We start from the raw sequence: 25,401 nt of genomic DNA, 5'->3' as shown, positions 1-25,401 counted from the left end.
CCATTGTACATCTGGCGAAAGTTGAGAGATTACGGTGGGCCGGCCACGTCGCAAGGATGCCGGACGATTGTGCAGTGTAATCTGCTCACTTCAAGAACCGCATCGGTACCAGGATCGGCCCAACGTGCTAGATGGCTGGACCAGGTTGACGCCGACTTGCGTGTGTCGAGACGCGCAACGAATTGGCGACGAATAGTCCAAGACCGAGTACAATGGAGAGGAATTCTTGATACGACAAGAGCCACCCCGGCTTTCCGAATAATTCTACGAGTGAGAGCATCAAAACATCAACATGCTTTTATTGCAGAATAGAAATTCTTTTAGATTCTTTTACCTTTCGTCTTACACATTAAAAAAAAAATAGGAAAGACATGACTGAATTGAAGAACTAAATAGCTCTGCCAATGAGACACTACATTTCTTTTTCCTAAACACAAAAATTAGTGACATTCAAAACGCCACTGGTTCAGGGAAATAATTTTTTTACCAATAATTTAATCAAATAAGAAACGTTTACCATTAAACTTTCGCATGCGATATGTGGCATTTTGCCAATTTTGCCAGGGATATTCAAAACAAAACTAACAAAGAAATTTTTGCTTGACCGATAACTAAATTAAATGCTCCACGGCATTGCTAAGCCAAAGGATTAAATTAAATAATTAGATAAGTCGTGTTTATGAAACAGGAGTCATCGTCAAATTCGTCGTCATGTCGAGTTCATAAACGCTGTTAACAAGTGTTATTTGACGGCACCTCAAGGAAGCCTTTTGAGGCCCATACTATTCTTAATTTTCTTAACAATATTTGTCTATTTTTTTGGAGGATTTTAATGAGTGGAACAGATTAATGAAGTGATTTCACTGCCTACTCGATCTATGACGCAATCAAGTGACGCTTTGATAAACTTTGATTTTGGTGTCATTGTCAAGGGATGTAGACTTTTGTTAATCACAGACCTTGGGAATTAGCGATACTATCTAATGTGATAAATAAGATCATAAAAAACTGCCTGCAAATAAATGATTCATTTGTTTTCAATGATTCCTCAAACCACAGCCTGTAATTTGAAAAAGTACAGCAGTATCAAATGAATCACTCCCAGAGAGAGAATACACACCATAGGCTATTTAGGGTTCCAAAACTGAATACCTAATAACATTGTAAAATCCGTACGACCCCTGCTGCTTCACCTCTGTCAGTCTTCTAGCTATGGATCGTTAAACATTTAACGAGGAGCAAAGCTACGTAACACTACGTTGGGCTTTTTGTTGCTTGCAATAATAAAACAAGTGGGTGCTGCACAACCAACCATATATTAGAGAGAAAAAAGTCCATGCGGTGGCGCAAAAAGTGGGCACTCTCCGTAAGGTTGCTAATTTAAAGGTAAACCGAAAACAAGTGGATGCCAGCTTTGTACTTCGTTACAGGTACTGTCATTTTCCCATGATACAGGAAAAGGCAAAGCCATTACTATACGGTTAGAGTTCTTTTTCAACCGTGGCTTTGAGAGTGTTTACACGCTGTTAGGTGGTTTGGTTCCCGTTCGTTGCAGCGCATAATATGGTTGGTGTTTACCTTGGCATAAAAAATGCATCTTTCGGACAAAAACAAGACTCTAACCGCTGTCGAACTTCCGTATGCAAGTTTATTTCTCCTGTCATTCAGCTAACTGTAAAACACTAAAATGAAGTTAGCGTTCATTTCAACGAAACCAACATATCAGCGGTTGCAGCTACTTCAGCATTGTTGCCTGTGATTTTTATCGAGATATTAGGTAAAATGAATTTTAGATTCAAATCTAACCAGCTAGAGAATTGCTCCGAAACTTTATCTCGAAAATGACAATTTAATTTGAGAAATATCTCGTAGCCTCCACTAGGCAACAGCACTGACAGAAATAAACCACGCCATGAAACAAACGCGCCCTCTACACCTCCCCCCTCACAAACTACGAAGAGTAATAACGAACGCTTGTCATACGGCTTCTCGTTACTAGACAACCCGTAAAATGTAACAGACGAGTAAAACCGAGTACAGAAATAAATCCACCTAGTGTTGCGATCTGACCTTTCAAACAATTAATCCATACTCTCAAACGGAAAACTAAAATAAACAAACAATATCTTAAACTAACATTGAGCTCGGGAAAACTCTAGGTAAAACTTTTTTTAATGTAATTAGCATACGTACAACGAAAACGGTTGAGTAGATATTTAGTTTGGCTCCCTCCAGCGCAATTTATTCGCTATTCTATACACACGAAAAGCACCGGAAAAACGTACATACCTACCATCGCCGCTTGAAGCGTTGCAGGGCAATATAGCATTTTGTTTTTGCCAGGCTGCCAAGACAAACATTTGCAATTGAATTATTCACGTGAAATATGCTGCATGATGGCTGGTTCCGGTAGAACTAGACCCCGGGACAGTCCACAATGTGGCACACCGCAGTGATTCTCCGCCAAATTGCCCGAAATCGGAGCCAGTAGTAAACTGTTGCAACAATGATTTAAAGTGAGTTTGCCTAAATCATAGTTGGGCACATGATAAAGGAAATGGTAAACACTCGAGTAAAAGTTTATCCGACTAAATTTAAAAGCCAATACAAGAACATCACTCATCTCAGTATTATCCCGTAGCGTTGCTAACACTGTTTCCGTACTCGAAGGAAAGACGACGATCCTGATCGAAATAGACGATTCTATATTTCACTTGTTTTTTTTTCCCAGCTGTCTAAACTTTACGTTCGTAAGCACCCGAACACGAAAACCGGCTTTGAAAGTTTTCTGACCCCGGCGCAATATTATGAATAAATTGTTGCTTATTCTGACTTACCGAATGGAAAATTCTTCCTAATGATACAGTTAACAATCTCACAGGACCAGAACTGACAAGCGTCGAAATAGGAGTCGCGTCGGGCGGTGGGGAAAAGTTTGATGGCTCTCCAAACGTATCAGCTAATAATCCAAGTTGAACGGAAAATCCCTGGAAACTTAAGCTCCTATTTTCCATGTTTGCAAGCTCGCTCTTCATTCCTTCTTTTCTTTTACTTTCACTATTGCTTCGAGCTGAATTCGGAACGAGCTTCTAACGCTCCCCGAACGAGAAATATTTATTTAAACTTCGAACGCCTACGAACTTTCCCTTTCTCAAGAGGAGCCTCTTCTGCCTTTGAGGATCAAACGGCAGATGCTGCCGTCCAATGAAATCAGCACTGTAGGGGAATATTGTATTACTACTTGTAATTTTCCCCCAACCAGCCGGTAGCAAAAAAAGGGTCAAACTGTACCAATCAGCAAATGAGTGTGTCTGGCTCGTTCACGAGCAGCATCATCTCTTCCGGTTACTAATCCGTTGATATCGATCCAAAACAATACATAGTGGTTGACCGCTTGAGGCCTCAAAACTGCCCGGCAAAAATAAGTTTTCCAACATCTAATGTCTTATCTCCCATCGGTGGCAGCAGTTAGGAAATTGCTAGCCAACTGGGAAGACATCCTAGCGAATCAAAAGAAGAAAAAAAAAACTTTCGTTCCAATTTCAGGAGAAAAAAAAACTCAGACTCAGACAGAAGCGGAAAAGAAAAACCCAATTTTCTCGTCTGTTTGTTTTCGGTGGCACACTGACTGTCGTCGCAAGCCAGTCGAGATGGTTTGTTTTAGTTCAGTTTTGTTTTCCGTAGAATGACTTACTTTTAAACGATTGATATGTATCTTTACCCGGGAGAGTAAGTTTCGGTAAACAAGTAGCGTGTCCGTGGCCTGTGGCCGCTGAAGTTATTCCTTTATCTGTTTTTTTTTTTGCTTTTATTGAAATGCAGCGATTGAAGAAGATAAATTGAATTTCTTCAATGTCCAGAAGGTTGGACAGCAATTATCGTCACGGTTAGCGTTTACATGTTTATTCACCATTTTCTTAAATGGAAATAATCAAAAGTAGGGTATGAAATAAGGACCGCTTAAAAAACGATGACCACTCGACGAAAATACGATGAAAAATGGCAAAGGATTATGAAAAGATAACAGAAATACGACAAAAAGATGACATAATCACGAAGAATACGAAGAAAAGAAAACAAAAAATGACAAAAAGGCGTTGTTAAGATACCAAAAAAATGAAAACTTTTTTCACGATTAAATTTCACTACTAGTTTTATTCACGATAGATACGTATTTCGTATTTCAATGTATGAAAATTATCGTAAGTATGTCTTAACAAATTCGGAATCTGTGCTAATGCTTAATAAAGTGTGCATAAGTTGATTTTTAGTCGTATATAATGATAATAACTGACACACATACGACTTTCAACACAGAATTGTATAGCAGTATGGAGTCGGTCGCGCTAAATCGGATGTTATCGTATATACATACTTATATAAATGAAATGCGTATAATTATTCCTCATCACGTATATTGCCTGCAAAATAGTACGGATATGCCAATTTTGCGCATCAAATACCACTTATTAGCATACATATCTGTACGTAATGTTGATTTTTTACTTTTATATACATACAAAAGTGCTAGCTTTATCAGTGTCTGTTTTCGAAATTCGAACAACGTGAAAAATGTTTCCTTTTTTTTAATTTTAGTATTCCACTAAGACGCTCCAAAAACTTCAGTCGATAAAATTACGAAACAAAAATTACGAAACGACGGCAGAAAACAATGACAAGACGATACAGAAACGAAGGAAAGACGACAAAAAAGACGCCATAACAGCAATAAAGAAGACGACAAAAATGGTAAAAGGCGTCGAAAAAAAACCAAAAACAGACGAACACATGACGAAAATACTACTGAACAAGAACAAAAAGATAGTAAAAAAGCGGCAAAAAGGCGACGAAAAGACGACGGATACCCTACAGCTAGAAGACGAAAGAACGACGAAAAAGCAGTTAAATAGACAACATTTTTGTTGCATTGACAGCTAATAGAACGAAGAAAAAATGGGAAATTAGTGAAGAAAAAACGAAAAAACGCTAAAAATTGGCGAACATTCGCCATAACAATAAAAAAGAACTACAAAAACGACAAAATATCGTCGAAAAAAGCGACAAAAAAGATCCACTTAAAAAACTTCGACGAAAGTACCTTGAAAACATGAAAAAAGATCATGAAAATGTAACAAAAATACGACAGAAAGATGACATAACGTCGAGGAATACGAAGAAAAGTAAATAGAAAATTATTAAAAGGCGTCGATAAGTCAACAATATAATGACCAAAGAACAACGTAAAGACAGCGAATAGACGACGAAACGACGACGAAGAAACGGCGAATATACGAAGAAAGAAGAACACAGAGTCATCAAAATGACAACTGCTAACAAACAACAAAAATGTCAAAAAGATTATAAGACTATGAATACGAAAAAAGAACAAAGAGGTGACAAAAAGAACAAAGAAGTGACAAAAACAACACCAGAAATACAGCCACAAAGCCGACGGAAACATGGCGAAAATGATAATGACAAATATGCGGAAAACCCACAAGAAAAATACAGAAGACGACGAAATAAATGAGTTGTAAAACTGCCGAAAAAACGCCAAAAAAGACGATAAAGTATGATAACAAATCACTTGTATTGCCACACGAAAATATAATGAAAAAACAGCAAAATAACAATAAAGAGAACAAAAAATACGACAAAAAATAATAAATACGAAACAGAAATGACAAAAAGACGATGAATACGACGGAAAAGACAACTAAAAGGGGATAAAAAAGACTGCAAAAACCAGCGAAAATTAAAAACTTGACAAAAACAAACAAAAAACACATCAAAAAGCCGTTTGAAACGATGACCAGACAACGAAAATAATATGAAAATACGATGAAGACGACGAAAAGACGCCAAAACAGCGACAAAAAGCCATCAGAACACCAACAAAAACAAACACGACAAAAGATCATTTAAAAAGCGTCAAAAAGGCGATAAATATATAAAAAAAATAACGACGAGTATTGGAGAGACAACGAAAAACAACAGTAAAAACCAATACTTTGGTGAGTGTTTTTCCCTATGCCAGAAGAGCATTGGGTTAAAAGAACATCAGTCTTACTGATCATACTTTGCGGTAGTTTTGGTTGTATTGACAACAAATAGGACGATGAGAAAACGGGCCGAAAAGGTGATGAAAAGACAACAAAAACGGCAAAACGACGACAAAAAATGATGAAAATATGACAAAAACGAAAAGAAAATCGACAAAACAACGATGCTAAAGTTAAGGCGACAAAAACGGTGAAAAGCCGTTCAAAGAGCAGCGAAAATGCAAAAAACTGAGATCAACAACTGCCAAACAGACGACAAAAATAATAGGAAAAGATGGTGAACAGGCCATGAAGGACGATAACAACACACAACAGAGAGCTGACAAAAAGACCATGAAAATGCATCGAAAAAACTACAAAATCATTGCGAAAAAAAAACGATTTACCTAAGAGCGGCGAAAAAACCGCGAAAGAACGATAAAAAAGTATGAAGGTTCGTGCCTAGGGGCACAAACGAGGGACGTAGGACTACAAGTGCACGTTCAATTCGACTAAGCTTGATATATCAAATTATTATAAGTCTGAACGTCGTAAAGAATCTTCAACCTGTCACTTTTTTATAAAAATAAAGAAAAAATGGAGTCACGATTGGATCATGCTGGTTAAAGTGACTATAATCTAACAAAAAATGTAACGAGAATCATTAAATGCAAGTGTAGAAACTGGAATTAGTATAAATTTAAGTACGGTTGTGTACTGCTTGTGGTATGGAAACAACATTATCGCTATGGCAAATCAGCACTACTTATTCCGACCAATCACAGAGTGTGGATTTTTAGTTAGACAATCGCTAACATTTTTCAATTATTTAAAAGTTTGCGAGAGAAACATATATTCTACTGTATTGTAATGGATTCTTAAAAAAATTTCTAATCGATTGATACCAATATCTCTAGAATCTATTGAGGGATGGCTGAGCTATAAGCGTGCAAACTATAACCACTTTTCGTTACATGTTCCCTTTTCGTTTTTCTAAAGTGCACCCCAATATAGAAATCAAAGAAGTAGTCCCACTTCAAAAATGACAGAAAGACGACGAAGGAACGCTATTAGTGGTAAGAATCTTTCGTTTTTCTCGAGATGCTAGCCTGAATCAAAATTTTGGATTGGCGCCCTGCGGAAAGACGTAGTTCTACGTCAAAACGCAACTCCGAACGCTGTCACAAGCGAAAACTCCGCTGATTCTATTCACAGATGTAGCCGCTTTGGTCTCGCGCAGATATCCCGAACCGACTTACATAAATTTCCTTGTAGTGAAAGATAAAGGAGATAAAGCAAATACAGAGGAATTGAGAATTGGTCGTACAGTCGCCAAATAAAATAGACGTGTTGCTTTACTTTAACGCCAACGTTTCGATCCCGGTTTTGGATCTTCTTCATGGCTTCTAAAAATTGTCTTTTGTTAGTTATTGCATGATTTGTGCGTGAATTACAAAGTTTTAAACGCCTTTGTATAGTTACTTAGCTAAAAGTTAGTTCCAAAACCAGGATCGGAAGGAAGACGTCAAAGTAGAACAACACGTCTACTTTATTTAACCACTGAACGGTCAATTCTACAATCTATCATTAATGATGTAAGTCGAAAAAAATTCCAAATATATACGTGAATATAGAAGTGTACATAAGAATTTTAAATAAGTGTGCCCTTCGGTGGACTGATACGGCACTACAAACCGGAGTCGAACATGGTATTTCAACAAGTTGGAGCTCCATGCCACACCTCGAACCGCTTTTAGGAGTGATTGAAGGATCATCTACCGGGCGTGCAGGGTGGATGTGGCCATCTGGATGGAGCCCTGATCTTGTGACAACCAATATATGCCTTGTTCTGAGTCATAACTAACTTGTTACAACTAGAAGTACAAAAAGTGAAAGATATAGCGCAACATTTTATGACGTTAAATATGCATGCCGTTTAATGTACACCATCGAATCAATATTTGTACAACAACCATGTCTAGTCTTAATTTTAGTGAAATATATTTAAGTCAATGGCGAACATAAGCGTAGCTTTGCTCACACGAAATATAATTCTCGTTAACGAATGGAAGAAATATCAAAGGTCCCAGATGACTACCTTGGAGTACGCCAGATGGTATCTCAAAGCAACACTAGGTAATACCATTGATGCTTACACATGCAGGCAATACGTCTACTGCGAGCTCTTTTCTATACAGCTGATCGGCGAGTTAACGAATGCCATTGAATTTGTGGTTGAAGAGCGTTTTTTGATAAAGCCATGTTCGGAAATTACCAACCACCAACCAGTAACCCTCTATGGTCACAAGATATGGGCCATGTTCGCGATGGATCAACGTGACTTTAATGTGAATGAATGTGAATGAAGGATTTTGAGCATCATATACGATGGAATGTAGATAAACGAAACGAAACATGGGCAAGACGGACGAACCGCGAACTACACCAGTTGCTAGGAACACGTACGATGTATCGTACACACCGTGAAAACCGGCTGACTGTGGTAAAGTAGGAACGTCACAAGAATGCCGGTTGACAGCTCAGAGAAAAGGGTCCTCGATAACGGGCCGCCCGAGACGAAACAACAAGGCGTACAACCGAGTAGAGTGCCGATAATTTCTCAGTACAACAGAGGACACGCCGACCTTGATCTGATCGGTAAGGTAGGGTAGAAATGGTCAGCAAGAAAAAGCCTAGAACTAGAAATCTCGTTTAAGTAAATGAGAAATATCAGCGGACCAACATGACTGCCCCGGGGAACGACGTAAAAGACGTCATCGACTGCACGCAATCAAGTTTTTTACAGCTGCTTGGAACAAGGTACTCACTTAGGACAAAGCGCGTGTCCCGGTTCTTCTGCGTTCCGTCGAGTTTAATTATAAAAGTTTATAGCCTCACGACTTTGTACAATACCGGTAAACTCGTAAAAACATAAACATAATTGTTCTTGAAACTTTTTATCAATTTTATTACATTCCAGTTCACTCGAACCAAGCTCATCCAATCGGCATCGGGCGATTAAAAGTCTTTGGACTGTCAAATTCTGTTTTCAACAAAACGGCAGCTCCTTCGGTGGCATATTGCCGCCGACATAAACTTCACCGCAAAAACTGCTGCTAGTTGCTCGAGGCACAGCACTGTGAAGCACACATACAGTTGTCTTAGCCCATGCAATCGCATTGCACGCTCGATAAGCGTTACCCCTGAAAACCGGGCGCGGAAGTACGGAACGACACGGTTCAGATATCCGGTTTATTCCATCGTCAGTTACTTCTGAAAACTTCTTCACCGCCGTCCCGTGTCGCGTCGGAACCAGTTTAATGGCTCAATAGCGGCGGGTTTGACTGTGGTAAAAGGAAATGCCACTGCATCACAATCGATATCGTTCCACCAAATTAGGAAACTCGTTCGCGGTTGACTGTTCGGTTGCGGAACTGAACACAACGGGAGTTAGCCTAGGGTGGATATAAATTTCCCAGGAAACCAAGTCTGAGTGCTGATTGTCGTATTTTCCGTTCAACCAACAACGTATAAACTTGACCGACTCTGCTCCCAGGGGTTTGGGATTGGCAACCAGCATCGCACCACCCACAATTGCATTGCTTCCGGACAACAGTGGAACAATTTGTCCTTCCAACCACCCCAACATTTGCATTTCGATTCTGAAGAAAGTAATAGCGAATGCAAAACAAAAACCTAGAAAGCAGAGACGGTTTATATCGGAAAAAGTTGCACTCGACGATACATTTCCATGCTAAGCTTGGATTTAGATCTGCTGGTGGAAAACAAGAACGCAAGAATGGTTTCGAACCAGACCGTTCCGGTGGTATTGAATATTTGAAAGCCAGTTAAAAACACTTACGGTTTGTTTTCTTTGGAAAAAATCGATTTTCGGAAATCTTTTCGATTCTAAAATTCAATTCTGAACTTTGAAACTTACATGTCTGTAAACTACAGTCAAAAGGATAATGTACTAGCTTAATGATGATAATCAGGAAAATTAAAACAGTGTTATTCCAAGAGGTAATGGAAACATGTTCAAATATCGAAAACACGACAAACCGGACAACGATCATAGGAAACAAGTCAGTTGTTAAGCCCATTCAAGAGCCACAGTTTCGTTCCGGTTCCTATTGTCGGAGCAAATATTTACCAGATGATGGTGCTAATGCTGAAATCATCCATTTTGCTAGCGTAGTCCTTCTAAAGTTTCCAAGCACAACCGAAGAGAAGGTACCTGTGGTCGGCACGACAGGGTGAGGGTCAACAGGAAAACTTTACATTGAGTAAATTTGTCATCTTTTGGTTTTATTGGAATGGGCAACAGCGGAACGGTAGCTTCAGACAACAATGAGGGGTGGTTGTTGAAAAGCATTCCCAGTTTTATCGTTTCATTCAACATCAAAATGACGATCCCTTTGCAAGAGCAGTCGACCGAAGTTGAAAAGTGTGCTTGGTCCAAAGGCAATACTGACAACTTCTGGAATTAATTCAATTACAATCTTATCATGTTAATCTTTTCGTTAGTTTCGTTGAGCCTAAGAAAATATGTATAAAATTTTGGTTCAAACAGCAGCAGGAACAGTTTCGGCCCACTTGAGCGTGTTAATTCAAAGCCTACGTTCAAATGTGAAATGTTAAAAATATCATCTATCATTTCATCACGTTACATTCAACACCTGTTCAGAAATTAGGAGACCGTACCATTATTTCAGTCACATCAAACAGTGCCAGCACACGAGCTTACCACAACAATGGGGTGTTCTAATTACCCAACTTCAATTTATCCCAATTTTTCGGCAACTCATCTACTATACATCGTCTGCATCATCTGTAGGGCAATAAACCTGTCCCTCTTGTTCTGAGAAGGGGAATCCCGGACCGTCACGTGCCACATACATTGCAGCATTCCATTTGCCGCTCACTTACTGTACAACAAACGGTAAGTCGACCATTAAAGCCGATCCGGTTTTCGTCCGGATCCGGCCAGAAGTGAACGTGTTCCGTTTCGGGTAATCCTTTAGGAAAGAAAGTTTTCTCTGAAGAAACTCGGTAATAGCTTTCACCTTTGGCACCTTTGCTGCATTCCAGTTCACCCGTGCTCGAGCATGCCGCTCGTAACGTTTGACCCTAACCTCGAAGAGCAGGATGAAAATTATGCCGTTCGAGGACAGAAAGACGACTAAGAAAAGACGGAGAGGACGACCAACGTGTGAGTGGCAGTGCCAAGTCAAGAAAGCACATTTCCTTTTCGGTTGGTGATTTTTCGACCTGTGAACACCAGACGACAGGTGGGAGTTTCTGCGGACTATGTGCTAACCTCCATTTGCTCCGGTAAAAAGATTCGATACTCGATGGAAATTGGAATTTAATCACCAAAAATTGTCCTTTTCTCCACTAGTGGTTTGGTTTGTCAGGTTAGATAGAAAGCACGTTATGTTTTGGTCGGACAAAAAAGAATAAAAAGAATCAGCTCACATGAAAAACTTTTTTTAAGATATTTCGTTTAATAAATCATAGCTTATAGTTCATTACGGAAGCAATACTTAATCAAGTTAGTTGTGAGATAATTGCTTGAATTGTGTGTGTGAGGTTCCATAGTAGGGAAAGGATTCATTACTGTTTCACATACCCGATAAATAGGCGTTTTTACATTGTCCTTTTGTCTCCTTTTAGCGAATCATAGCCATTTTTCTATCAACATTTGTAGTCGTTTTTGGTCACAACATTGAGGTGGTGGCGATTATCTGAAATCAACGTGTTTGGCATCTCTTGTCGCTGTTTGACCCACTTTTCATTATTTCTTCAACACCATTTCTGCATTTATTTAGTCTTTTCGTCGTATTTTATTGTCATTTTTGGCATTCTTTGTCCCGTTTTAGGCGCCTTCTTATCGTATTTTTGCGGTCTTTGGCTTTTTATCATCGTCTTTCCGATTACTTTTCATCACTTATTAGTCATTTTTCTGTCGTTTTTTCACCGCCTTTTCATCGTCTTTTTGTCGACTAAAACTTGCTTCATTTAGAATTGGAACAAACTTTTGCTCATATTGTGGCGCTCTTGGTGGCCGGATTTGGAAGTTGTTGGCGCCCACGTGTCGGAAACTTTGTTAGCTTCACCTATGTATTTTTGACATTCCGTCTGTATTTTGTAAACAAACAACATGGAAGCCGAAAGAAGGGAAAAAATTGTGCACAGTTATTTTGAAAATCCATTGTGGTCTGCATCTAGGCTAGCTAAACAGCTGAAATTGTCTAGAAATAGTTCACCCCGGTTTCGTCAGATTCTTCTTTACGGATTGGTTTAGCTTTTCCCAGGCTCCTCTCAAATGAGGAAATACTGAAGACAAGAATGTCCAATCGATTTCGGTACAGTAGATTGCTTTTCGTTCACGTTTTCATTTCTTTACTTATTGCAGTGAAATTTGAGCCATATCAACATGAATTTTTCTTGGTACGTCACGCCGCACCATAAATTTTTTTTAGCGCCATTTCGAGTTTGCACCAAGTGAATTGCGATATTTCTATGTGTTCCGCCATTATACTCAGACAAGTTATGGGTATCCCCACCACTATTGAGTTCTGCGCCCGACTACAACTAACATCGGCCCAAAATAATCAATCGTGTCTCAGGGAGATCGTCCATCATGCGCGGTTAAGGTACAGCCCTTTGATTCTTGTACTCCTGACAACTTGCTCTGACGTGGTGAAATAACTGTATGGCGCGTTATCAAACGGTATAAGGAAACATTGACGACGATTCGGAAGCCTCAAGCTAGTCATCGGAGTGGAACTGTCGACCGTAAGCTGCGTGGTAAGATTTTGAAGACCATCAAGAGGATTTGGCCAGAAAATTCGGAGCTGCCCACAGTACCGTAAGGAAAATTCGACTCCGGGAAGGAATCAAGTCGTATCGAGCTAGCAAACAGCCAAACCGAACCATAAAACAGAATAGTGTGGCTAAAATCCATGCTTGAAAGCTATACGACCAGGTACCAACCAAGTTCGACTGGTGTCAAAGCTGACTTCGGGCAAATGCATAGTGGTTTAAAATGCGAAAAACGCGAACCTCAGCATTTTCAAAGGGAAAACGTGATAAAAAGCTACACTCTTATTAGCAAAGTTGTTGTATATCATTAAAGCCAACTTTTGACAGGAATAAATTTTTGATTAATCCACCCTAAAGGGAGATAAAAAAATTATTTTTTTAATTATTCGAAAAAACAAAATATGTCCTTTAGCAAACTTGTAGAAAATAAAATTTAGAGAAATTTTGTCGAAGGTACTTTGGCTCTATCTCTTTAAACAAACGGTCTGCAGTATGTTTTATATTATCAGCACCTTAAAACTAAAAAAATACACTTTACTCGTTTTGATGATATTTTGAAGGCCCACTATGTTCTAGAAAGTTGCTTATATTTTAAAAACACACCATTTTGCTGAAAGTGTCATAATAATATCTTGAAGTTTTATGCAGGTTTTATGACTTTTTTGATGAAAAATAGTGCTTTTTCATACCACAATATCTCGAAAAGTGGTCAATAGTGGTAGAAAAGATGATAAACATATGAAAGGGTAACATTTTGCCTACCACATCCTGGTAAATTCATTAGTATCCCTTAGTTTCTTCGGGGCAAAATCGTCTCTCGAAAATTGTCATTTTCAACATCTTATCGATATTTTTTATCATGGCATTGCAAGACTGCTCGATGTATTCACATACTATTTATGATAGCTCTTTTTTTAGTGAACTCTAGTGAGAGTAGATGGAAAAGAGAGCTAACAACAGTTCTAGGTCTCTTTTTCATTATGAATATTCAAATAAATTACAAAAGTGTGTGCACACAAGAGCAAATTGGTTGCATATTTCTCTTTCTTGCACAGGAGCAGTAAAATAGACATTTTTCTGTTTTGCTTGCTTACTTTTTTACAGTACGTCTTGTTTTTATTCCAGTACATATAACACATAGAACATTATTAACATAGAAATGCCGGAATGCTACTAACTCTTTTCTTATTTCACAGTAGATAATTAAACTGGAGTTATACTAGAAGGAGAGGTATAAAAGATCTGGCGCGAACAAACAATAAAAACGGCAGATTTTCCATTTTATTGCTCCTGTGCAAAAAAAAAGAAATATGCTACATATTCACTCTTGTGCGCACACGTTTTTGCAAAATATTTGAATATTCATTATGAAAAAGAGACCTAGAACTGTTGTTAGCTCTCTTTTTCATCTACTCTCACTAGAATTCACTAAAAAAAGAGCTATCATAAATAGTATGTGAATACATCGAGCAGTCTTGCAATGCCATGATAAAAAATATCGATAAGATGTTGAAAATGACAATTTTCGAGAGACGATTTTGCCCCGAAGAAACTAAGGGATACTAATGAATTTACCAGGATGTGGTAGGCAAAATGTTACCCTTTCATATGTTTATCATCTTTTCTACCACTATTGACCACTTTTCGAGATATTGTGGTATGAAAAAGCACTATTTTTCATCAAAAAAGTCATAAAACCTGCATAAAACTTCAAGATATTATTATGACACTTTCAGCAAAATGGTGTGTTTTTAAAATATAAGCAACTTTCTAGAACATAGTGGGCCTTCAAAATATCATCAAAACGAGTAAAGTGTATTTTTTTAGTTTTAAGGTGCTGATTATACAAAACATACTGCAGACCGTTTGTTTAAAGAGATAGAGCCAAAGTATCTTCGACAAAATTTCTCTAAATTTTATTTTCTACAAGTTTGCTGAAGAACATATTTTGTTTTTTCGAATAATTAAAAAAATAATTTTTTTATCTCCCTTTAGGGTGGATTAATCAAAAATTTATTCCTGTCAAAAGTTGGCTTTAATGATATACAACAACTTTGCTAATAAGAGTGTAGCTTTTTATCACGTTTTCTCTTTGAAAATGCTGAGGTTCGCGTTTTTCGCATTTTAAACCACTGTCAAATGTCCGGTCGAAAATTTCATTTTTTTAGACAGGAAAAACGTTAGAACTCGTTATACGTATGAGTTTTCAACATACAATATTCTACAAAAATAGGTCTTTTGATAAGAGAAACAACTTTGTAAAACATTAATAATGCAATGAAACCATTAAATTTGAAGCAATTAGCGAAAAAGTGGTTTTTGAGAGGTCTTCATACAAAACACCCTGTGAGATAGAAACTATAAAAAATACGCCTACTATGTCTTTGGCAAAGTAACTTATATAATCTTTAGTTACAACTTTGTCGAAGAAATTATCCTTCTATCTCTTTTCTACAAAAAGTTATTATGTGTTATGTGTTTACAAGCCAAACTGGAACTTAGCCGTTGATTTCACATTATCTTTTAGAGTTGAAGAAATTTGCCGAACATTAAAGGAGCTATTATGAATCGCTTAGCCGCAAGAGTAAATTTCCAGTTAGTTTTCGTTGCTGGACCACTGTGCAATGACGTCGGAACTATACCAAAAGGAGTGTCTCCAAAACACGAATTTTGCGGTTCATTCGATCCCACCACCATCCCGTGATGTTTTGGCCAGATTTGACAAGCTGTTATTACCGCAAAGTCGTTCAAAAATGGTATGCAGAGAAAGGGGTCCAGTTTGTTCCGAAAGAGCTTAGCCCACCCAATTGCCCCCAGTTCCACCCTATTGAGCAATACTGGGCAATCATGAAGAGAAGACCCATGGCAAAGGGAAAAGTTGTCAAAGACATCAATCAAACGAAGACCTGGTGGAATAAGATGCCCATAACGATGGACGAAGAAAGTGTGCGCCGCCTAATGCGCCATATTACAGGAAAAGTTCGAGAATTGCTTCGAAACTGTGACGAATAATTCTATCCGTATTCTTTCTTAAAAGTATGAAGAAAATGCTACATTTGTTTAAGAAAAGATTTTGAATTCAATAATAAATAACTGAAATACACGCAATTGTTTTTGTTCCATTACTATCTGAAGCAAGCTTTATATGCTGTCGTTTCGTCGTCTATTGGACAACTTTTTACCATCTCATTGAAGTCGATTCGACGTATTTTCACCGTCACCGTCGTTTTGTCTTGTCTTGATATCCTATTGTTGTCCTATTTTAGTCGTCTTTTCGTGGTCTTTTTGCCACTTTTTATCTCACTTTCATCGTCTGTTCACCTTTTCTGATGCCTATTTCACTGTTTTTTCGAAACAGTTTTTCACGAAAAAACGACGGTTTTTGCGGTTTTGCGGCTTGTGTTTCCTTTTTTTATGTCTTTTCGACGTCATTTTATCATTTTTAATCGTATATTCGTCATCTATTCCTCTTCGTTTTGCACTTTTGTTGTGTTTTGAACGATTAGGCATCTTTTGTTTTTTATAGTCGTGTTTTACGTATTTTGTTTTTTGACGTAGGACTACGTCTTTGTTTACTATATTGGGACTGGGTAGCACTTTGTAAAAACGAATAATAAAAATTTGTAAAAATGATAATAACAACTAAACTACTGAACGAAACTGGACATATTATATGTCGTTGCACAGATTAAATGATCAGCAATTTTATGGAGGGGGTAAGAGAGTAATATTATGGAGGGCTCCCATACAAATTAAACACAAATATCCTCAAAACTTACGAAGCAAATGGAACCAAATTTAGCATGTGGGGGTTTCAGAAAGCAGAATTTTTTCTATGGTGAATTGAGACCCATCCCCTCTCTAGAGGGGGTGGGGAGGGGCTCCCATACAAATAATATACAAAATTCCTCATAAATCGCAAATTAATCAAGCAAATGGTACTAAATTTGGCATGTGGGGGTTTTTGGAGGTAAGAATTTTTTCTGTGGTGTACCCTTACCCTTCCAAGAGGGGGGGCACCCATACAAATGAAATACAAATTTCCTCATAAATCTCGAACTAATCAAGCAAATGGAACCAAATTTGCAATATGGGGGTTTGCTTTGGCTTTAATGTTATTTGTAACCAATGACCCTTTTAAAGGCCAGCGAACGAGTTAAAGCAAGATTATTGAAACATGTCAACCTGCGCATAATCAAATTTAATACAATGATTTGTGGGCCGACCATTCATTACTACTTCAACCTATATGATCGACACAAGTGATTTGAAAAGAAATCTCTATGTCTCAATGGTTGCTTATGAACCCCCGTCCACGTTTCAAAGCCACCATTGAATTCAATGAAGAATTGAATCTGAATATTTCGCACTTCTCTTTTAAACATTCACTTAAACAATGGCACTAACAGATTTTTATAAACATACATATGCCAGAAATACAGTTCACATTTGTCTTTGATCTAATGATCTGATATAGTCCCTTTCGTACAACCCTTAGGGCTGCATACATTGTAGTTTTTATGCAAACTAAAGTAAAAGCTGAGTTCTCACTCTTTTCCAGCGCCTGCTGATTCCTTACAAGGAGTCCTACAGTACAATGTCATACCTCACGGGATAGAGGGCATTCTAACGAACACGACGGTGTACAATAAGCGTAATATTTAATCATATTAGCGATGATAACGCGAATTTTATTTTGAAGTGTTCGAAGTTTGAGACTGTTCTAAGTTTGAATCAGAACGGTATTCATTGTATTTTCGGCATCTTTATGCCATCTTTTTGCTATCTATACACTGTCTTTTCGTTGTACTTCCATTGCCTTTCATCATTTTATTATTATTTTTGACGCCTTTTCATTATCGACAAAAGTGTGTTCGTCCATTTTTGACGTCTATGTTTGACAAATTTTGTCGATTTCCCAACTATCGTTTTTGTCGTATTTTTTGCTATCTTTTTTGTTGTCTTTTCTTCACTGATTTGTCATTTTGTCGTCGTCTTGTTTGCGATCAAGACAAGAAAAATGTTGCATTTTTCTGTCTTTCGTTCGTTTTTTCTATGTTTTGTCCCCTTTTTGACGCTTTTTAATCGTTTTTTGCTATTTTTACCGTGATTTTTTTTTGCCTTTTTAGTCTTTTACGGAATTTAGAACTGGCTTTTTCAATTCACTCCGACGTTTCGACTATTTATTTTAGTCTTTTTCAAGGATAGAGTTAAATAGTTGAAAAAGACTAAAATAAATAGTCGAAACGTCGGAGTGAATTGAAAAAAACCAGTTCAAAATTCCATAAAATACTGAAAAGGCAAAAAAAGCACGGTAAAAATTACGAAACTAGCAGTCGACAGAGTCTACGGTTTTTTGTTATGTTTTTTTTTATTTTTTCCCCAGTTTCACTATCTTTTAACCGTCTCTACATCGCATTTTATGCATCACTTCATAGTCTTTTCATCATTTTTTATTGTTTTTTGTTACTCTTCTGGCGCTTTTTTTGGCTTTCATCGTATATTAGCAGTCTTTTTTTAATTTTTTCATTGTCGTTTCACCGACTTGTCATCACTTTTTCATCATCTTTTCGCCGCACGGGAAACTTTGCTATGCTATGCTTTGTTTACATCGTCTATTCGCCGTTTGTTCGTCATCTTATTGTTGTCTTTTCGATATGATTATTATCATCTATTCGTGGTCTTATTTTTTTTCCTTTCCTGTAGAGCCATATCACAACTGCGTTCCAAATTACCCGAAGGTCTTTTTTACTAAGATTTAATCAGATCCGGGCTTTTGCTGCACTTGGTCTTATGAATCTTTTTGCCTGTCTGGATGTATCCGTGGCGTTCCAATTTGGTTCTACCATGGACGTTTCCCATGTTCTTATTTCGGTCTTTAGAGCACACTCCGGGACTCCACAAAAAGGTTCCGGACCAATAAAATTTGATGCAGAACCTTCTCTAGCTAGACTGTCGGCTTCGTTCGTTTCCTTTAAAACCACAATCTTTGTATGCGACGTCTTTTTGTCATCTCTCTATTATGCAGCAACTTTATTTTTATTTTCGTTATGTTACATCAAAGTTACGTTATATCGAAGCAAAAACGAAATTTATTCCTATTCGAACGAAATTAATTGCAAATGAAAGGGAAGCCTTTCAAACCGTTAACTTTCAGTTTTCACGATGGTTGGTCTTGTACTTTCGTTTCGTTAACAAATGCGAAGAAGCGAAGAATGTGTAAAAATTTTGTTAATCGAAATTTGAACATCTAAATAACGAAATTGTAACATTTAAGAATTAGAAATAATTTTCTCACAGTAGTAATGCAAGGTCACACCACAGTGAAAGTTAATACAGATGTGTTTATAAGTTTTAAAAAGTTAAATCGAGGTAAAAATTATCTTATATCGAGCTACGTTATATCGAAGTTGCTTTGAATCGAGGTTGCTTTATATCGAGGTATTATTGAACTTCTGTCGTCTTTTCGTCATCAATTCAACGTATTTTCATCGCCTGTTGGTCGTTTTTTCGTCGGTTTTACCGTTTTTTCGTCTCTTTTGATGAGATGCCTTTTTGACACTGACATCTTTTATTCGTGTTTTTCGCTTTCATTTTCGTTTTTGTCATGTTTTTCGTCGCAGTTTTAGCTTCTTTTCGACACCCTATAGTTGTCGTTTCGCTACCTTGTTGTCTCTTCTTCGTGTTCATCGTCTTCTTATTATCTCATTGCCGTATCAGCTATCAGGAATCAGTAAGGGGGCTCAGGCGGCACGTTCTAGATTTGTGCCTCGCCAAAAACATAATCGCCAGCGCCTTTTCATCATCTACCCGTTTAGAAAGAGAGGGAGGGGAAAAAGGAAATAGAGGAAACTTGGATTAAGACTTGGGAAGGAATGCGGGAGGAAGACTAGCAAATGATGATATTGGACAAGGAGAGGAAGAGGGGCAGGAATGTAAAAAGAATTTGCTGAACAAATCCCAAGCTAATTGAGAATACCTGACGATCCAACTTTAATGTTGATTATTGAGATCTGAATATAAAATATTGAACTCATTTCTGTACTTATTTATGTACATGATCATTGAGGTTTACTCAAAGAATTAACGCTGTCGCGAAGAACACAGTTGTGAGTCGGAACCACAAACTTCTCGTTTCACGACGAAAATATGGAAACCTATGGAATGGTCATAATGATGGCTTTCGCTTGAAAGGAAAATAAATCAAAGCATCACTTGCTTGAAGTTATTTATTTATACAATAAGTTATTTCTAAGAATTGTTTTCTTTTCTCGTGAATCGTAAGCCTCAGGTAGGAAAATCTATAAAAAAAAATCCATACCATTTTTCACTAGATCTCGTACTGTATTTTCATCCATTCCAAAAACTAAATTTTTACGGCCACTAGAATCATTTGTGACGGCCAAAATACGCCAACCATCCGTATGAATTCCTGGATTGAGACGCTGGATATTATTTATGATTTCAGCGTAGTTCAGCCTTTTTGGACCACAAGGTGGAAGGGTTGCTACCACTCGTCGCAGCGGTGGTGGTGGTGTATAAGGTTTTACAAGAAATTTTTTACCCGCGGAAACTGCGTTCAGCGTGTCAATTACAGCTTTAAGCCAACTGTTCAGTTGCTTCAATCCACAATGCTTTCTGTTGGAACCCGCAGCCGGTGAACGTAGGCTGAGAACTTTCAATCGGAACGTTGTCTTGGAGTACCGAAAGTTTCCTGAACAAAAATGAAGCCACACTTTCGTTCATAACCTCATCATTGCGGACAATGATTGCCTTATAAACTGGCCTGCCTCGGAGTTTTTTATCCACGTTGGGCTTCGGCGTAATAGCTACGCGTTTGCGATGTGCATTCAGTGCATCATCAGCGGCCAAGTTTTGCAATCCACAAACTTGACCGGAAAGATTTATAAGACTTTTCTCTGCTTCTACGGCTGCTACCTTCACTGCACCATTCGCTACAGCATCACAAGACATCTCGTTGTGGTTGCCTGGCACCGAATCTAGCATTTTAGCACTACCGATAAACTCGTCACCGCTTGATAATAAAAGCGCATCTTCATCTTGCAGCATTTTACGCCAAAACTGATTAAAATAGCTAAACCGAACACTCGAAAAATGTACACGATCGAACAGATTACGGTATGTGGATATGAAATGGGGAAGGCAAACGAGAAAGTGACCAACATAGCTTTTGCCAGCCCAAGCTCCTACCTAGCGCCTCCACGTGGCCATACCCGGTAATAATTGAGTAGCTAAGCTAGGAGATGCGATGCCGCGTGGTTCCCAGATGCAGACGGCTGAGCCACACGGCCTTGATAGCAGGTAAGTACAATGTTATTTTAATTATTTGTTTCGTTTTAGCTCAAGCACCTCCTAACCGTAACAAGCTTAAATAATGCACATGGATATCGTAAGGAAAAATTAAATTACTTATTGGTTATTAGATGATGGAAACTGATGCAATTTTTTTTTCATTCGAAGGATTGATGATGAGATTGTTCTATTTTTCCCATATATGCTTCATTTAATTTTATTTGTAATATTTTATTCATATCGTATATACTGGGTACAAGAACACCTATGAAGATTGCGTGAGTTTTTGCGCATCCTCTTAAAGTAGGTGGTCAACTAACGTACCCATTTCTACAATCGTAAGGACATGGCCAGGTGCTATGCTACGGTCGAACAGATTACGGTATGTGCCGAGCTTTGTTCGCGGACAATAGACTGAACAATTCCAGGTTAACTGGATGCGTGTGCGCAATAGACAATGTGCGATATAGCTAACGCGATCGAATGTGTGGGTGTATGTACTCTAATAGCAAAAACCACAGTGTACTCCAACATGATCTGAATAGGCTTCTACTGTGTAGCGAAGTAGAACACATATATTGCATCGTTATAAGATGAACAAATTCAATTGACCAATACTTATCTGCAATATGGCGTCCGCTCTTAAGCCTTTTAGTCCAAGGTAAATTTTTAACTGTTTTTGCTTTTTAATACAAGTTTTGTCACCGAAAACTTCACTTGGTAGCACTTGGTAATCATAAGTATATGAATTTATGCAATCGCACCACAAAGATATCACGTATTTATTTCCTTAAATTGAAATTAATCAGAGCTTATAACTAAGCTGAACCTTCCCATAGGAGTGTCTGTGTCTGTCAATTGCCGTAATTTTGTTATTGCTTTTTGCCATTTTTGTTGACTTTTTTAACGCTGTTTTGGCGTCTTTTCTTTATTTCTTTATCATCTGTTCATCGTCTTTTATCGCAGTTTAGCTGTTTTTTATTGACTCTTATTTTTTCATCATCCTTTTTGTTGTCAAGACACTTTTTATTATTTTTTCATCGTAGCTTGTAGCACGTTTAATCGCCCATTTGACGCTTTTTTAACCTCTTTTTGTCGTGTTTCTGTTCCTTTTGTCTTCATTTTGGCGTTTTGCATCGCATTTTTAAGTTGTTTGCGTCATATTTTTGTCGTTTTTCATTGTCTTGTTATCAACTTTTCATCCTATTTTCGCCATCTTTACGGCGTCTCTTCATTATCTTTTTATCGTAGACAACTTTTAGTCGTCTTTTCGTTTGTTTTCTGCATGCTTAGAGGTTAAATAGTTTTCAATTATCGCGTAAAAAGAGTAATGCAAATAGGAGAAGAGTACCAGCTACTTGGTTATAAAGAACAACCTTATTTGCTGTGACAGTGTTAAAGGATTTTAAAGTTCTATTTGACTGCGAAAATTTTTTTTGGGAGCTATCAAAATGTGCGAAAAATGTGAAACGAAAATGTTTTGCCTTTTGCCATGCGCCAACAGGGAAAATGAAGGTGTGAGCACTAGCGTGCCCAGGCTGAAGCACTCAACCCATGCAACAATGTGAGTTTTATTGCACTTTTATTGTGGTTTTCATGACCAAATTTGGTCTTAAATGCCATCATAGAAGTGTAATAAAACCTACATTGTTACTTAGATAGGGCATGTTAGTCCAATACTTGTTACTACTAAAGACCAGGGAATTCTCTGCATCTTCACGAGGCATCAGATCAAGCTTGAAACTAAATATAAAATTAGACTTGAAATAGGACCTAAAATTTGATTTGAAATTGGAACCATTTTTACCCAGTTAGTATCCCAAATAGTATTGTAAGTTTATTGCACTTTCATTGCGGTTTACCTAATTTCGGTCATAAGAACCATCATAAAAGCAAAGTCTGGGTGCTAATTCCGTTATCGAAATTTGACCTTCTGTTTTTATACGACAGACTTCGCAACCAGCTGTTAGAATACAGGACAGTGCGGGGTCAGTGCTACGATCCTATTGACTCAAACAGCCTCTTCCAGCCGAGATTCGAACATACGACGACTGACTTATTAGACCAGCGTCTTACCTCAAGGCCAACTGGGAGGCAGAACTATCATGAGAGTATAATAAAACCCCAATTGTTGCTGGGCATGCTAGTTGCACTTTTAGAGATTATTTTTTACGTTAAATTTTATAGAGAAGATAGAACACATGTCCATCCCAAGCAACAAAGTGAGTTTTATTGTACTCTTATGGCGGTTTTCATGACCAATTTTGGTCTTAAATGCCATCATAAGTGTGTAATAAAACCCAAATTGTTACTCGGGGTAGCGTATTCGTGAGTTTTGTTTCTGAAAGAAATTGTAAGCCTTTTACGTGAAACTTATAAAAATCCGTAGATACGAGCACTTGAACCGTAGGTCCATAAAAAATATTCAAATCCGTAGAACTGGCCTTTGTGTGACCATAGTGCCCTTCCTGTAAACTTCCTGACAATTCTCTTCTCGTGACACCGTGTTACAGTTTCTTCCAGTAAGTGAAAATTAGTGGATATAGATGATGCATCCTGCTGAAGAACGTTTCGTGGACAGGAAGTGTTTTTGTGCAATCAATTTTATATTTTGCGGAAAAAGTGAAAATTTGTTTATTGAAGTTTTGTTCAATGACATCGATAAGTAGGAGAGGGTTGTTTTATAGTTAATGATAAAGTTTGGTTCACTCATTTTTCTTCGCTCGAATTTCTTTAGCTACAAACAAATTGCACAGTCCGTTTTAAGCTTTACTGAAGGAAAATGCTAGCAGATGGTAAAGTTTATTACGCAAGACTAAATTCCTTGGACATTTTTATCTCAGTTTTAAAAACTCAAATGCACATTTCTGTGTCCAGCTGTTTTGGAGATGGCCATGGAGACGGACGGAGTCATTTCGATCATCTTTTATCTGTTACCTAGAAGACAACATTCCTAATGACGACGATAACATAAACATATTCCGTCTTAAAATCAACCTCCACTACAACAGACAAGCACAAAAAAAGAACTGTCTCACTTGTCAAAAAGTTTCCACCAGTAAAATCATACTAAAATGTGTCCATGAACCGCACAGTTTTCTGTGCTCCGCAAAACTTTTCCCGCCGTCGGGTTTTCGAACGAGAATAAAATTATTCTCGTTAATCCTCGTATACAATCGAACCGTAAACTCCAGAACAGATACACATAGAGATACAATAACAGGAAAACACACAGTAAAGTAAACATTAAATCCACATTAACGATGATGAAAGATGAAAGATGGTTATATTGTGCTGACGAGCGAAAAAAAACAGCGAAACGAAAAATGAAACAGTAAACGAAACATTGCGGAAAATGCGAACTCAAGCAGGAAACTTACGCAAACTTTGTTCGAAAGTTTGCAATATAGGTTACGAAGAGAAGCGAACAGAAATCATCCGATTGTGCTGCCAGATTTTTGTTCAACTGCGTGAGGAGTAATGTGAGCGAGAAGAAAACTTTACCACCCTACCGCTTTTGACAGCAGCTGTTGCGAATCGGGAATTTATCTCCCGTTTTGATTCCAGCTGTAATCAAATTATTGTCAAAAGCGCAAACCAATGAAAAGTAAAGCAGATGCCGTGAGACTGTGTGAAGCTTGTTTGTGTGTCTACAATAAAAGCCGAGCAAGAATTGGTTGATCAAACATCGCGCAGCACTGGATGATTGAGAATAAAATACCAACAGCAGAGCAACAAACTAATCAACGAATTCGTTCAAAGGAAAAATTTGCGTTTAAGTGGGGTTTCTTTTGCTTTGAACTTTAATGAGAAGAATAATCAAAGATTGTTTGCTTACCCTCGCCGTCGGACTTTAGATAGAGCTTTCCTCGGGGACTCAAGTATGAACGGAGCGGTTCTGTCATTGTTGATGTTGTTGTTGTTGTTTTGGTTGTTGTAGTTGTTGTTAGATTTTGTGGTTTAATTTGTACGTGTTTGTTCATTCGGTTTCGGTTGGGAAATCAAGAGAGCAGGACAAGCGGAGAAAAGAGAAAGAGAAAGGGAAGAGAAAAATAGTATGATCACAATGAACGTATGCAACATTTTAATGAAGGATGCTCTAGTTTTAGTGAATTATTCGAAACCCGTAGAATGACCTCCGATTACACATTTTACTTATTTACTGAAATATACTTCGTTGGTAGTTGATTCTTCCATTGAACCATTGTTCAAGTCCAGT

The 25,401-nt window shown here is 37.8% G+C and overlaps 1 protein-coding gene across 11 annotated transcripts in view; it reads right to left on the bottom strand.

Annotated features, from left to right (window-relative positions):
* The window catches only part of LOC128732679 (peripheral plasma membrane protein CASK), a 780,557-nt gene that overhangs the window by 600,558 nt on the left and 154,598 nt on the right, over window positions 1-25,401 (bottom strand). For 10 of the 11 annotated variants that reach the window (XM_053825969.1, XM_053825977.1, XM_053825978.1 and 7 more), the window contains one exon: window positions 25,021-25,080. The exons of the other annotated variant lie outside the window; for it this stretch is intronic. In XM_053825969.1, the coding sequence (XP_053681944.1) occupies window positions 25,021-25,080 (60 nt within the window). The remainder of the gene's footprint in view (window positions 1-25,020; window positions 25,081-25,401) is intronic. 11 annotated transcript variants of the gene reach the window in all.

The sequence above is a fragment of the Sabethes cyaneus genome, chromosome 1 (assembly GCF_943734655.1).
Source record: "Sabethes cyaneus chromosome 1, idSabCyanKW18_F2, whole genome shotgun sequence".
NCBI lineage: Eukaryota > Metazoa > Arthropoda > Insecta > Diptera > Culicidae > Sabethes > Sabethes cyaneus.
This window is presented reverse-complemented; position numbering and strand designations above follow the sequence as displayed.